The sequence below is a fragment of the Tinamus guttatus genome, unplaced genomic scaffold, assembly GCF_059628265.1.
Source record: "Tinamus guttatus ecotype Peru unplaced genomic scaffold, ASM5962826v1 Tinamus_guttatus_pri_ptg000732l, whole genome shotgun sequence".
Lineage (NCBI taxonomy): Eukaryota > Metazoa > Chordata > Aves > Tinamiformes > Tinamidae > Tinamus > Tinamus guttatus.
The window spans coordinates 662,502-676,646 of record NW_028289266.1 but is presented as its reverse complement, the minus strand read 5'-3'; the positions used below and the strand labels follow the sequence as shown (position 1 = coordinate 676,646).

Genomic DNA, 14,145 nt, shown 5'->3' with positions numbered 1-14,145 from the left:
ACAGCAGCCTTCTCAGCGCTGGCATCTCCAGCACTTCCTCCCTCTCCCTCTTTCCAGGTGAGGACATGTGCAAGACACGGAGGTTTCCATTGATTCCCAGGGAATGTTGGGTCATATGAAGAGAGCCCTTGATCACTGTGTGCTTGTCACTGGTTACCCAGTGTTGTGGCATGGCCACATGATGTCAGGCAGGGCAGGATCTCTGCTTTATATTCAAACCCTCAGCAATTCTTGCTGACTTGATCTTTCCAAGAGTTTTGGTGTTTTTTGGAACGATCCCCCAGTCCCTGCTCTTCTTTGAAGCCACCCGCGCTAGTGGCAGTGTGTGACATCACTGCCTGAAGGGCCTCTCCCCTGCCCTGCTCTCAGCCTGACGGTGCAGATCCCAGTGTGAGACGTGGCCCGGCCGCGGCCGATCCCGAGCAGGAGAGCGAGAGCGAGAGCGGGGCCGGCGCCGGGCCAGGGCGCAGCCCCGGGGCGGAGCTGGCGGCGGCGGCCGAGAGGAGGCGGCGGCGCCGCAGCAGAGTCGCTGCTGGCGGGGGCAGCGCGGCGCGGCGCGATGCGGCGGGGCCGGGGCGCGGGGCTGGCGGCGCTGGCCGCGCTGCTGCTGGGTGCGCCCAGACGGGGCACGGAGCGTTAATGGCGGGGAGGGAGGACGGGGAGGCCCTGCTCCTGCAGCTGCTACTCTGACCTCCTTCCTCCTGGACATCTACTTATCACACCCACTCCTTCCACGAGCCATTTATATCACTGCTGCTTTTCATCCTCAGTATTCACCTCCATCTCCTTTCCTCGCCTCTCTCATTCATTTCCTTTCTTCTCTTTATCCATTCGCTCTAACATAGTTCCTTGCAAAAAACCAAAGAACTTTTCCTTCGCAATCCCCTGCCTCTCATGTCCTTTCTGATTCCCCTGCTTCACCAGTGCTCCACTGTTAAATCAGGATTTGCCCTGAGAAGAAGATATTGGAGCAAACAGGAAAGCAATTTTCAGCCGTTTATATCTTTCTTTCTCTTCTTGGCAGTGGCTGTGGGAAGAGCCCAGGTGCAGCAGGAGCCATTGGCAGAAGCCATCGAGGGCACCAGCATCAACATCACCTGCTCACACCCGGGCATTGCTGCTGACTCTATTCAGTGGTACCAGCAGCGCTCGCTCCAGTCACTGCAGCTGATAGCAATGGGTTTCAGACCAGGAGAGAAGGCAGTACCGGAGCCACCAGGGACCCTGCTCATCGCCGCAGACCGCCGCTCCAGCGCCCTGTGTCTCTCCTGGCCCCGCCAGGGGGACGCTGCCGTGTATTACTGTGCCGTGAGAGACACAGTGAGAGGAGGTGCTTCTGCTGCCGTGCACAAAGCCTGCGGCAAAGGGTCGGGACTCCGAGTTTGGGCAGGCAGCAGCAACGGTACCAGGGTTCACCGGGTAATGCCTGAGTGGGGGCGCATTGTGGCTGGGGCGGTGGGCTGCTGGAGTGTCAGCAAAGCAAGGACCGAGCCCTGCCTGCTTTGCCTGGGTCTCTCCCACTCCTAACTAGTGCTGCGCCCCTCTCTCCATCTCCCCACAGTTCCTCCTCAGTCTCCCGCATTTCGCTGCCTGCCTCCCCCAAACCCAAACGCTGCCTCCAGCCATGATTGACCGCTCCCACAGGGTTGTAAGGAGCAGCGGCCAAAGCCTCTTGGCAGCTTCCTCCTCGGGGAGAGGAAGAGGAGGGAGCTCCCTCTGCTCCCAGCAGGTCTCATGTCATGTGCTTCAGAGACAGGGAGGAAGTTGAGCCCTATCCCACCTCAGCTGCCCATTGTAACCATGTTGTGCAGAACTGCTGGCAAGTTTACAGGCTTGGGTGCAAGCCCCTGAGTGTGTTGGGTGCTAGATGTTAGGAGACACCAAGGACAGTTCTGCCCTGCAGGGAGATGGTTTCCTGGTTGCTATTTCTAGGTGGGGCAAAGAGACAGAGCTTCCCAGCAGCCGCCTTCATATCCTTTTCAGTGACCTCTGTTTCCTGAACTGCATGTCCAACTCCTAGCTGAAGGCTGGGCCCAGTCTTTAGTGTTCAGGCTTCAGTCAGCTGCTAGGGAGCCTTGGACAGAGCAGTAATTGCTCCTTTGGTCCAAACACTGCAAGGATGATGGATGTGCTTGAGACCCTGGACTATCTCGAGACATCATTGCCACAGAAATCTCAGCTCTACCACTAAGGTCTTCTTTCGACTACACACTAAGCAGTTTCATTTAGTCACTGTCCCTGCAAACACAAGTCCACACTGACAGCTTCTCTAGCTGCTCTGCATTTGCCTTCCCAGCTCCTTTCAGGCACTCCCACTACAGATGTGCCCTTCCCCTCAATCTCCTCAGAAAACCATCCATTCATTTTGCATTGAAAGATCTTTTCTTTGAAACAGGCCCTGACCAAATGGCTGATATTTCCCAAATGAAAGCTTTCATTTGGGCATGCTGAAGTCACATGCTCTGAGTTTTCCAGCATGAACCTCTGCCAGGAGGGGTGTGCGACCCTGTGCCACGTGCTCTGGGTGTCCCTGCTGGAGCAAGGGGGTTGGACTTTATGATCGTTAGAGGTCCCTTCCAAACTCAACCACACAACTGTCTATGTGGTCATTGGGTTTTTTTGGTCACCTTCACCCAGGTGATCCTGCTGCTGTAAGTCTCTTTCTGCAAGAAGTATGTTGTTGACCATTGCACATTTCAGCTGTGATTCTGATCTTCTCCTGAAGACTGCTCTGCTAAAAGCCCCATGGGGATCCCTGACTTCCTGGGGTCTGTTCCCATCCTTCCCAGTACTCTGCCTCTCATCCTAATTTTTGACCTCTTGGAAGTTCTCCACGTTGCTGCATGTTTCCATTTCCAGAAGACATTCTCCACTTGTGCCTCCCCTCTCACTGTGGTCTCCAGCTTTTCCGGAGTTCTCATCCTAATGTGTCTGCTGAAGGCCTCTGGTTGGTGGGGCTTTTGGTGTAGCCGATGCCCAAGAGCATCAGCCAAAGCCAGAGTGGCCCTCCTGAACACCCCTCCCTCACTGCCCACACCTCCCCCAACAGCCATGCCTTCTTCCTTTGCTCCTTGAGATACTGTCCTCAGAGGAAACACCACATGTACATCCAGGCTTGGATGCAATTGAACTTTATTGAGTCTAAAGAAGGAAAGGTGGTTACTCCAAGAGGAGGTAAGCAGGATAGGGAGCAGCAGGAGCAGCCAAGGATGTGCTTCCCTTGACCACAGCAGAGTTTTCTTGGGACATGTGTCTGCTGTCCCCAGAGAAGGAGAGGGTGCAGCAGGAGCCTCTTTGGCTGACTGGAGGGCTGTCATGGCCAGTGGAGCAAAAGACAACAGAGAAAGAGGAGAGAGTGGAAGACAGGCAAGTTAGACATGGGCTGTGTTTTCAGGGAGCCCAGGGGAGCCCCTTTCCTGATCTCCTATTGCCAGGGGAGCCTCGGATTCTTAGCCTCTAAGAAATCAATGGGCTACATCTAGATCTTTAAAGTGGCATCAACTTCTGGATTCCTGGTGGTCCTTTTCTGGTGTCACCACTCATGTCTTTAGCAGGGGGGACACCTTCGGCCACAAGAGAGGCTGGAAAATCTGGAGAGGTCACAGCAATCGGAGTCGATGGGGACTCCCTCACAGCTGAGGATGCGGCCAACGGCAGCGGAGGTGGAGGATCCCACGACGGTGTTCTGCGGGAAGGAGCTGAGGATGGGTCCGGGCAGGGACACCACCACAGGAGAGGGCTGGATGACAATGGTGGAGGCCTGGCACTGCCTGACACAGGGCTCGTTGCAGCTGTTGGCCAGCGGGGTGGGCCCGCAGGGCCGGCATGGCACGCACGGGTCGCAGCAGGACATGTCTGAGGAGCTGGAGGCACCTGTGAGAGAGGCCAGGGAGGAGGCAGAGCAGCTGAATGCATGAGGCACAGCCTGGGATTGTGCCACAAGGAGCTCTGCTCTGCCATGAGGTCTGCTGGGCTGGGACCTCAAGTGTGTGCAGGGCACAGGCACATGGTCTCCTTTACCTTGCCCTGCGAAGGGCTTGCCAAGAACCAGCAGGCCCAGGAAGGCTGCTGACTACCCCATACCCCACAAGCGACTGCAGACAAATGCCAGCTTCTCTCTCAACAAGACCTTCCCTTCCCTTCCGTTCCCTTCCCTTCCCTTCCCTTCCATTGCCTTCCCTTGCCTTCCCTTCCCTTCGCTTCCCTTTGGCTTCCCTTCCCTTCCCTTCACTTCCTTTGGCTTTCCTTCCCTTCCCTTCCCTTCCCTCTCCCACAAAGAGGAGCTCCACGCCTCACAAGGTTACAGAGACAGGATCAGCTGAGACTGCCACCAAAGACAGGCCTTGTCTCCTAGGAGGAGGAAGGAGGGAAAAGGCCTTCAGACTCACCTGGTCCCTGTGGAGAAGGATGGAAAGAAGTGGATGAGAGAGCCAGCACTGGGGCTGCCTTTTATACTGGTCCTGCACTGCCCCCAGGTCACAGGCCTGCTTGACAGAGGTGACAATTTTCTGACAAGCTCCTCTCCAATGCAAAACATCCCACTTAATGATATGGGCCGTGTTTTTGTTTCCTACATTGCTGTCTTTTTGTCTTTTCATTTCCTGCTTTAAGCCGTGTCCGTGCTGCTATGAAGTTTTGTTCTGAATGCTCGGATGAAAGGCCTGAGGACTTCCAGGGCAGGAACAGGTCAGTGTGCTTGGAAGAGTCAGCTCAATGGCAGAGGCATGCAGGCATGCGGGCAGGGGATGTTGGCCTGAGTCATTCGTGTGGGTTTTCTCATGGCCGTGTTGGCTGGAAAGGGCCCGATTCCAGCAATACTTGACCGGACACCCCATTGGGCACCATCCCATGCACGAAGCAGGTTTCAGGAGGAGTCCTTCGCCCTTGATGCTTGACCCTTGTTCGTGCCATGGGGCTGCCAGCGTATCCTCCGGTGAGTTGACGGAGACTCATCCTTACGGGCAAGTTCTTTTTCTTGTGTGCCCTTGTGTGCCCGCAGCATTGGTGTGAGTGCATCTGGGTGCACAGGTTTGTGCATGATTCCTCGCAGGCGTGCATGAGCAGAGGCATCTCTGCCTCTGCTCGTGTAGCCCTCACTACGAGGGGAGGTGCATGATGTTCCTAGCAGGGCTACTCTCCCTTGTTTAGTGCACAACAGTTGCAGAGCCTGGTAGACATCAGACCGTGCTTCTTCAGGCAGGACACATCTCCTGTGTCCTGTACTAAGGAGGTCCCAAGGGTCACGTTGGCTTTAGGTACAGGAGGGAGTAACACTGAGAAATCCTGCCCTCCTCATGCTGGCCATCCCGGTGTGTGTCTCTGCCTTCAGGCCAGTGTTGATGGCATCTGGCATAGGATGCAGGCCTCTCATGCCTGATCAATGCCAAGGGCACCCCAGCACTTCATCGCCCTGATACTGAGTTTGTAAGACTGAGCTATGCATTGGAGGGCCATGTGTCCTGATGTTGCTGCCTGTGAGAGAAAGAAGAGCCCCCCTGGGTTGTGCGGGAAGAACCAAAGAGCTGCTGCCTCCTTTGGTGTTCAGCCACCAGCATCTTCCTGGCACTGCCTGAAATATGAGCACCCAGCAGCTGCTGCAGTGGGAGGCCAGAGACGTCCAATTCACCCCCCAGGACTTGCTGCTAGTCCCCAAGTAGCACCAGGAAAAGACCCTCTTTGTGGCAGGGGCTGCAGCAGGGGCAGTGTGTGCCCGGGCAGCGCTCTGCTCTGGGCACAGCGGCAGCGCCAGGGGCTGCCCGACCCGAGCAGGGCAGCGTGTTGTAGCCGGGGCGGTGGGCGCAGGCTGGGGACAGCAGCAGAGGAGACAGCTGGAGCCGCGGGCACCCAGAGGCCAGTCCTGCTCCCTGCAGAGGGGCTGGAGCCGCTGGGGCAGTGGGGCCAGGGCCCCAGCTGGTGCTCGCCCCTCTGCGTGTGGACCCAGCCCTCCCACTCCAGCTACTTCTCTCCGGCTCGTACCGGATCCTCCAACCCTCTCTTCATCTCCCCTCGGCTTCTGATCCCTTGCCCACATTTTCCTGCCTGCCTCCTTCAGCTCCCACTACAGCTCTGCACTTGCCCTCGCTCATCTCCCAAAACTCACCCTTCCCATAAGTGCAGGGTCCCAACTAGCTCTGGCCATTCCAGGAAGAGCTGTTCCCAGACAGCAGAGGAAAGAAAGGGTACAGTGGTAGAAATCACAGTGACAGCTGCTCCTAGGAGGAATAGCAGCATCTCAGTGGAAGGGGAGGAAATCCCAGTGAGGAAACCCCCTGAATTTGCCAAAGGACCAAGCAGTGGTGTGCAGGAGAACACACATTTCTAGGTGGGGAGCTGAGGACTCTACGGGGGCAACAGCCCTGCAACACTCACCTCCTACCTTGGGGAACCTGCAGCTTCCTTCATGCCGTCATGAAGACATGGAGTGGGCTGCTGCCTGGGGAGCAACACGGGTCCCTGCCAGAAGAGGGAGAACTGCAGACAGCACATTTCAGGCATGCTAAGAACAACCCTCTTGTCTTCCCTTCCCTTCTGTGTTCCCCTCACAGGGTCCTTTCCGTCAGCTCAGCTCTCTTGCTGCTGGGAGGTGCTTTTGTGACTGTCTCACACTAACAGCAGGCTCCGTCTCAGCATGTACCTCAAATACCTCATCCTCACTGCCCTCCTGGGGACATCACTAGGTAAGGAGTCTTTATTTACTCTTAGTGTAACCCTGTTTTTCCTCAGGAAACACTGTCCTCCGCAACACCTATCTGAAGGGCTCTGCTCTGTGGGGAAGGATCAGATGTCATGGGTGTTTTGCACCTGTGTTCAGGAGATGCTGTCAGCAATGGTCAAGAGAATATGAGAGAGCAAAGAAACACCCCATCCTCTGATCACCTCAGACCCCTTCTCCTGCTTTCCTTTCCCCAGACATCCTTCTCTCTTCTGATGCATCCAAGCCGCTGTGTTTCACACAGGTGTCACTGCAGCAGCTCTCTGCTCTCTGCATTCCCACATTCCTACCTTGCAACCCAGCTACAGGACTTGTTGATGGAGTTGATGGAGTCGCTGGCAAGCTCTTATCCCACTGAGGTTACTGTGGTGTCCCAGTCTTTGTGCTGGCTGCCACATGCAATGCAGCATGTCCTGGCCATCCTGTCCTTTTCTGCATGTCAGCAGGGACAGGGCTTCCTTTTTCTTCCTTTCCCATGATTGGAGAAGCAGATGAGGTGACAGGAAATGGGGAGTGGGATTCAACATTTTTTGCAGCACCTCTTCAGAGCCCTCACCCAACTACAGGTGTTCTGGTCCCAGCACAGGAGGGCAGCGAAGACAACCTGACCCCTGTGCAGCAGGAGCCTGAGGAGCAGGGCCACAGCAGAGATCTCTCACAGGAGCATCCTATCAGGGCGAAGGGATTATCCTTGCACTGAAGCAAGAAGGCAAGCTCCTGCCCAAAACTGTACTCACTGCATTGCTGCACAGGAGGGGAGAAGGGGTTGACTTCCAAAGGGCATTGCATCCTAAAGACTTCCCGGTCTCAATCCCTGACTCCTGACTTTCTTCCAGATGCCATGGGCCAGACCACCGTGACTCAGAAAGATCATCTAGTCACAGTGGAGGAGAGAGGTACTCTCCAGATAACCTGCAACTATCAGACATCTGGGTTTTCTGCCTTCTTCTGGTACCAGCAGAGGAGAGGTCAAGCTCCACAACTGATCTTGTATCAGGCGACAGCGGGTCTCAAGGAGAGTGGCCGATTCACTGCATTGCTGAACACCACAGGGAAATCGAGTGTGCTGCGGCTGGAGGAAGTCCAGGTCTCTGACACTGCCTTGTACCTCTGTGCTGTGCAAGACACCCTGGTGCAGGAAGCTTCCTTGGCTGTGCAAAAAGCTGAGGTGGGGAGGAGGGTGGAGATGTCACTGGGAAGGCTGGACTGCAAGGAGCAGACCCTTCAGTTCTCCCTGAACAGCAGCATTTCCCCTTTGCAGCAAGGAATCATCCTGCTAAAGGCCTCTTTCTGAGCGGGCCTGGTGTCCACGTCCTCACAAGAAGAAGTTGGTGAAGAAGCCTCTGCCATGGAAGGCTTTTCCCTTTACCCCCTGGATGGGACCACACTTGCTGTGAGCTGAACAGAGAGCGTATGGACTCTTCTGATCTGCACTACATGATCTACAGAGGGCCCTTCCAACCTCAGTCTGTCTGTGCTTCTGTGACTGGATCTCTCAGCAGAGCACCAGGGCTGGAAGGAATCACTCTGGGTCACATCCAAGTCTTGCAATCACTTTCCAGATCACTTGTTCATTGTCTGTACAGAACATATGGCCACAGCAGCAGCAGGATGCACTTTCCCAGGCTGGGTGTTCCCGAAGGCCCTCAGGGATGGTGGCACTGCTTGAGCAGGAGCCAGGACTGTGACTTGGGAGGCAGGGGAGTCTCTTTGGCTGACAGGGAGCACTGGACACGGTCCAAGGTTTCCTGAGGCATTTGCCTACCCCACTGACAATCAGTTTGCATGTGGAGCACTGTGTGTGGGATGGTGTGCAGATGGGGTTTATTCTTGCTTTGGATGGCAATCTCTCTTGCATATAGTGCCTCTAGATGTGGCAGTATATATAGTGGCACATATATATGTGGCACAAATAGTGGCAGAGGCCGGAAGCAGGCATATTTCAAGCCCTCTAGAATGGGTGTTGGTGCATTCTCTGCCGCTGCTTGACAGAAGGTTCAACTAGGTGATCTTCAGAGGTGCCTTCCAGTCTCAACCGTTCTGTGGTACTGGGGGTCACATGGACTCCCTTCATTGTTAATGTACAGAAAGAGGAACTTTAGGAACATGATTCATCTTGTTCTGAAACTCAAGGGCTAGGAAAAGTAAAAGAAAGTGCCTTTTGGAAGTGCTAATCTTCTTCCACTGAGTGTAAAGGCAGACCTGCTACCCTGCTGCCATTTCAGAACTCTGCCATTTAGTGAAAGGAATCTGCCTTCTGGTGACTGCAAGATACCTCTACGTGATTCCACAACAAAACCAAAAATGTATGCAAAGACGGTCTGCTTAAAACTGGTGTGGAACTGTAGGTGTGGAAATACCCTGACTCACCCAGAACAAAGCATGGGGTTTGGAGGATGTTTAATGAAAAATAATAAATACACTGAGAAAATGGAGGTGGGCTGGAAATGAGAATGTAAACTTTGTTGATAGTCTTATGCCAGGAATAAGAGCTACTGCTAGACATAGCAGCCATGCTCAAATACCTGTGTCTAAGGATGATCAAATGGAAGAGCCACAAGAAGGTGGCCTAGATACACCCAGACAATAACGGGTGAAAAGGGAGACTATATGTCCACTTCCCTAAGGCAAGGATCTACGTATTAGAAGTTTATAGAGAATTTGCATGAATCCCTGGCAGAGCCCTTAGGAACTTGAATCACAAATCACCAGAGGACCATTCCCCTGTGAGGGAGTGGGGTTTGGATGGGATTCATGGTCCTTCTCAGGGATGACCTTTGGAGCACTATGAAGCCCTCTAGATTTATGCCTAGTGAACAGAGGGTGGTGGGCACATCGGAATCAAGCTCTACATCAGGCTTCACTCCGAACATCTGAAAGGATAGAGGTGATTGAGCCGAACTCGTGCTGGATCTGCTGGTTTCTTGCCACCTTGTGGTGCACAGCTGAACGTACCGCGAAGTGAGGAACTTGTTGGGGCAGGAGGCAGAGGGGAAAGAATCTGTTGCTCACATCAAGGCCTTTTGAGAAGCTCCTTCACTTCTTCTGGAAAGCTTTCTGCAGAGCTTGTGCCACTTCCCTATTTCTGAGTGTGTAGATGAAGGGGTTCAACAATGGAGTTACAACAGTATTAAAGATGTTAACAAGTTTGTGCAGATCCAAGGAGTTCTGGGCTGATGGTTTGACATCCAGAAATATGGTGGAGCCATACCATATTGTAACAACCATGAGATGGGCAGAGCAGGTGGAAAAAGCTTTCCTGCGGCCCTGGGCTGTTTGGATTCTCAGGATGGCCAAGATGATGTACGTGTAGGAGAGCAGGGTAACTGCACAGGAGACCACTACAACAAGGATGGAAATGAGGAAGGTGGCCAGCTCCACAGGCCACGTGTCTGTGCAGGCGAGGGCAAGGCAGGAGTCTATATCACAAAGAAAATGATTGATGACTTTTGGTCCACAGAATGTCAGCCTGGCTGTAAGAAAAGCCAGCAGTGAGATGGCCAGAAAGCCTCCCAGCCATGAGCCAAGGGCCAGCTGAGAAGAGAAGACGTTGTTCATGAGGGAGTTGTATCTCAAAGGGTGACATATGGCTAAATAGCGGTCATAAGCCATGACAGCCAGGAGAAAACATTCAGTGGAGCCTAGGGACAGAAGAAAGAACAACTGAAGGATGCAAACTCTGAAGGAGATGGTCTGGCTAGTCCCCAGCATAACTCCCATAGCTTTGGGCACAATGCCCGTTATGTACCAGATCTCCAGAAAGGAGAGATTGCAGAGGAAAAAGTACATTGGGGTATGAAGGTTCCTGTTTGCCCTCACAAGGGCTATGATGGATGCATTGCCTGTTACTGTTAGGGAATACATCAGCCCAAATAGCACTGCAAGGGACACGCGAAATTGCCGTGTGCCTGGGAAACCCAGAAGGATGAATTCTTGCACAGTTGTCTTGTTTTCCACATCCCTCCAAGTATAGAGATCCATCTGTCAAGACAGAAAAGATGACAGTGTGATAGTCTGAATGGCCAGCCTGAGCCTACTGGTAGGTAAACGGGCTACCAGAGATTGTACATGATCACTCCACCTCATTCCTCTCATCCCCAATGCCCACCCCCCACCCCCCCCCCGCCAAAAAAAAGAAATAATAACAAAACAAAAAAAAAAACTTATTGAGAGCAGGGAAAAGTTCTACCTGTGCTACCTGCTGCCTGAGATAGTGACTGAAGTACCTTAGAGAGGGTTTTTTTTACCTTGATTTAAAGGCATCAGCTAAACCATGTCTATGTTTGGACAGTTGAATATGACTCTGAAGACCAGGCACCGCACTCAGTGGAACGTGGAGAATTCTTTATGTGACCAAGTGCAAGGGTCTTCTTTAGAACATGGTGGCTATAATGGCTTCTTCTGAGAGATGAAAATCCCTTTCCTTCAGGGAAGGGCAAAAGACAGCCTGAGAGTCTTCACCTCCATGCAAGGCTGTAGCACAGAGGAAGGGAAGAGCATAGCTGCACTCCTCAGGATGAACGGAAGACCGAGTTACAAATTCAGCAAATACAACTGAGATACTCAAAAGAGAAGATGACACTGGAGGAGATTTTCTCATCTCTTTTAGGTCACTTGATCACAGGGACTTCAGACTGAGGTGGCAGTGGGATAGCACAACAGACTAGAAGGACAGGTGTTATTTAAGAAGTCCTGGTCTCATGAATTCCCCTTCTTCCAAGGTCTAATGGCGGGAAGCTTTCAGAGTTACCTCTATTACCTCCAGAGACCTGCTTTGCAATATAGTTAATCAGGGTAGGACTCAGCTCCAGAATTTTGCCATGTGAAAGCCACAGGAGGAATTTAGGATGACCACATTAAAATAGGGCTTATCAGAGAGGGCTAAAAGCACTCCAGAAGTGCCAATATCTCCCTGGGTATATATATACTGTGAGGAAAGGAGTCTAGCAACCAGCTCATGTCAGATGTTCCAACGTAGGCAGAGGCATCCATGGGTCACCTTCTGCAGGTCAGACTCACTAACCTGAATCCCACCCAGTGCAACTGTGTTGGGAAGCTGGCCAATCTGAGGCATTTCATCTACTTCCTTCTCAAGTCTCTTACCAAGAGAAGTGAACACCGTTATGACTCACCTCAAAATGTATACATTTGCCTGATATTGATTCCTTCCCTTCCACCCATTGGGCAGTGGCAGCTTGCATTCCTGCTTTTCCTTCCCCTCACAGCCACCACTTTACCTCTGCAAAGGGGCATTAGCGTGCACACACACACAGTAAATTAGCTCCACTTTACCTCCAGGTAATGACACCACGCAGCAGAGAAAAACAGGACAAACAAAATCTTCACAGATAAAAGGGAAAAAAGTGCTGGGGGAGTTCTCAGCAGGAAAAATAATAATAAAAAAAAAGAAGAAACTGTCTTTTTTATTATAATAAAGAATATATAGAACTCCCCCGAATCCGTCGCATAAGAATATTCCCACACTCACCTTGTTCACACACTGAAGCTCTAACTGGCTGTGCAAAGGAGCCTGTTTTGAATTTTTCCTCCCTGTGCCACAAGGGGTTTGATCTCTTGGGCTTTGCACAAGCTTGTTGAAATTGGATAGTGTTCTCTCTTCACAGTGGCTAATTAAAGAACAGGAATGCAATTCTCTCAAGGGGCTGACAATTTTTTCCCCATCTATCCACCATGGAATGTGAGCCTTGGCAGGAACTCAATGTTTTCTTGTGTGGCAATTTCTTGTCATGCGGATACCTGAAACATCCACATCTCAAAGGATGGGTAGGGTCAGCTGGAAAGGTGGGATTCCCCTATGTCCTTTCAGCTGTCACAACATCTAACAGCAGCCTAAGTCTTCCATCTTCATCTAAGTGGACATGTAAGCTCTAAGCACACAAGACTTGACTATAGGCTATTGATCTCCCCTGCCTGCAGAGCAGGTGTCTCTGCTCAGTCACTTGCTTTGCTCTACTGACCAGCAGTGAAGAGAAGCAGGCACGCTGAGGCCTCAGCTCTCCAAGAGCTACTGTCTAACACAGCTCAGGCCACCCCTGCCTTAGAAACATAATTTTTTGTGCACCGATGCATAGGAAAGACTAACAGCTGTCTCAGAAAAAAAAAAAAAAAGAAAACAAAGGCAAGAAAACAAATAAACAAAAAACACATTAGTCATCTGGAGTTATCAGAGAAGATTGGCACTCAAAGCAAGCTTTCTTCCTTGCCCAAGGCTGCCACAGAGAGATGTTGTAAAATGATAGAAACCACAGAGAGATGCTGTAAGTCATAGAGTCATCTTCTACAACTCCTATGTCATGTTTAAGGGCTTGGTTAATGTTAAGGAAAGAGTGCTGCCCATGGGGCAGGCATAGGCAATTGGAGCAACCTGCCCAACTCCTGCACACAAATCCCTCTGCCTGCTGCCTCTCTCTCTCTCTCTCTGGAATACTTGGGACATGGGTATGAGGTTCAGCTATGGTAGGCGGTGGAGGTGCTTGTACAGGGCTCTACAGCAGCTGATGGTTTCACTCCCATTATGTGATGAAGTGAGCCATGTACACAGGGCACATGGCTCCACAACAGGTTCACAGGACTCCACAACATCAGAGGACTTTCTGCTCACATGACCTTTACCAACAACTTCAACACTCTCTCCAACAGTATCCTTACAGCCAACCTATGAAGATAAAATAGAAAAAGTGGAGATCAGGGTGGGTGAAATATGTACGGGATGTCTGGCCTTTGAAGGATGTGATCAGAAGTCTACTCCATCTTCTAGGAAAGCATCTTGATCCACTCAATTTGTGACTCGAGTGCTGCATTTTTACTAAGACTGCAAGTAGGTATTTTGGCAGGGGGGAGAAGAGAGGGGGAGAAATATAGTGTCATGTGGTAGGTGCACTCCACCCCCCTTTTGCTGGAAATCAGGGAAACAGATAACTAGCGTTTGCAAGCAGCTATGATCAGCTGTGGGGCCTTGAGACCTGTGTTTCTCATGAAAGATGCAACATTAGCACGACACAGTCCGTGCTTCTCTAAATGCAACATGTACACAGAAAATTCAAGCTTGGACACCTGCTGTATACTGAAAATATCTGGGGTGGAGAAGGGGGGGCTGGGGTGTGGAATTCATATTGACCACATGAAAATTCAACTTGAGTAGAAAAACAGCCCATGCGGTTTCCGATTCTGAGTCATGTTCTCTGTGGACACCCCCAGAGCTAAATCCTTGAGGTTGAGGGCTCTCCCTCTTCTTAGGTGATTGCTTTGTGCATATATGCTTTGAGACTTAACCTTGGGATTCTTTACAGTAGAGGAGTTTATTCTCATTCTGACATCCGAGCTCACTAAACACATTCCCTCTGCTCGTCTACTGTAATAAATATTTTATAGTATCTATGAGAGTGTAGCCATTGCATGTCAAAGCCCTTAAG

At 51.8% G+C, this 14,145-nt stretch overlaps 1 protein-coding gene and 1 pseudogene across 1 annotated transcript; both read right to left on the bottom strand.

Annotated features, from left to right (window-relative positions):
- Positions 1–3,547: 3,547 nt before the first annotated feature.
- On the bottom strand, positions 3,548–3,853 carry LOC148591608 (feather keratin Cos1-2 pseudogene; annotated as a pseudogene).
- Positions 3,854–9,748: 5,895 nt separating this feature from the next.
- On the bottom strand, positions 9,749–10,591 carry LOC148591607 (olfactory receptor 6F1-like). The gene has a single exon (XM_088537177.1). The coding sequence runs from the start codon at positions 10,574–10,576 to the stop codon at positions 9,749–9,751; it is 828 nt and encodes a 275-aa protein (XP_088393303.1). The 5' UTR covers positions 10,577–10,591.
- Between the last annotated feature and the right edge of the window lie 3,554 nt (positions 10,592–14,145).

Excerpts from the sequence above, each read along its gene's own strand:
- LOC148591607 (XM_088537177.1), bottom strand. The coding sequence starts at position 10,576 with ATGTATTCCCTAACAGTAACAGGCAATGCATCCATCATAGCCCTTGTG.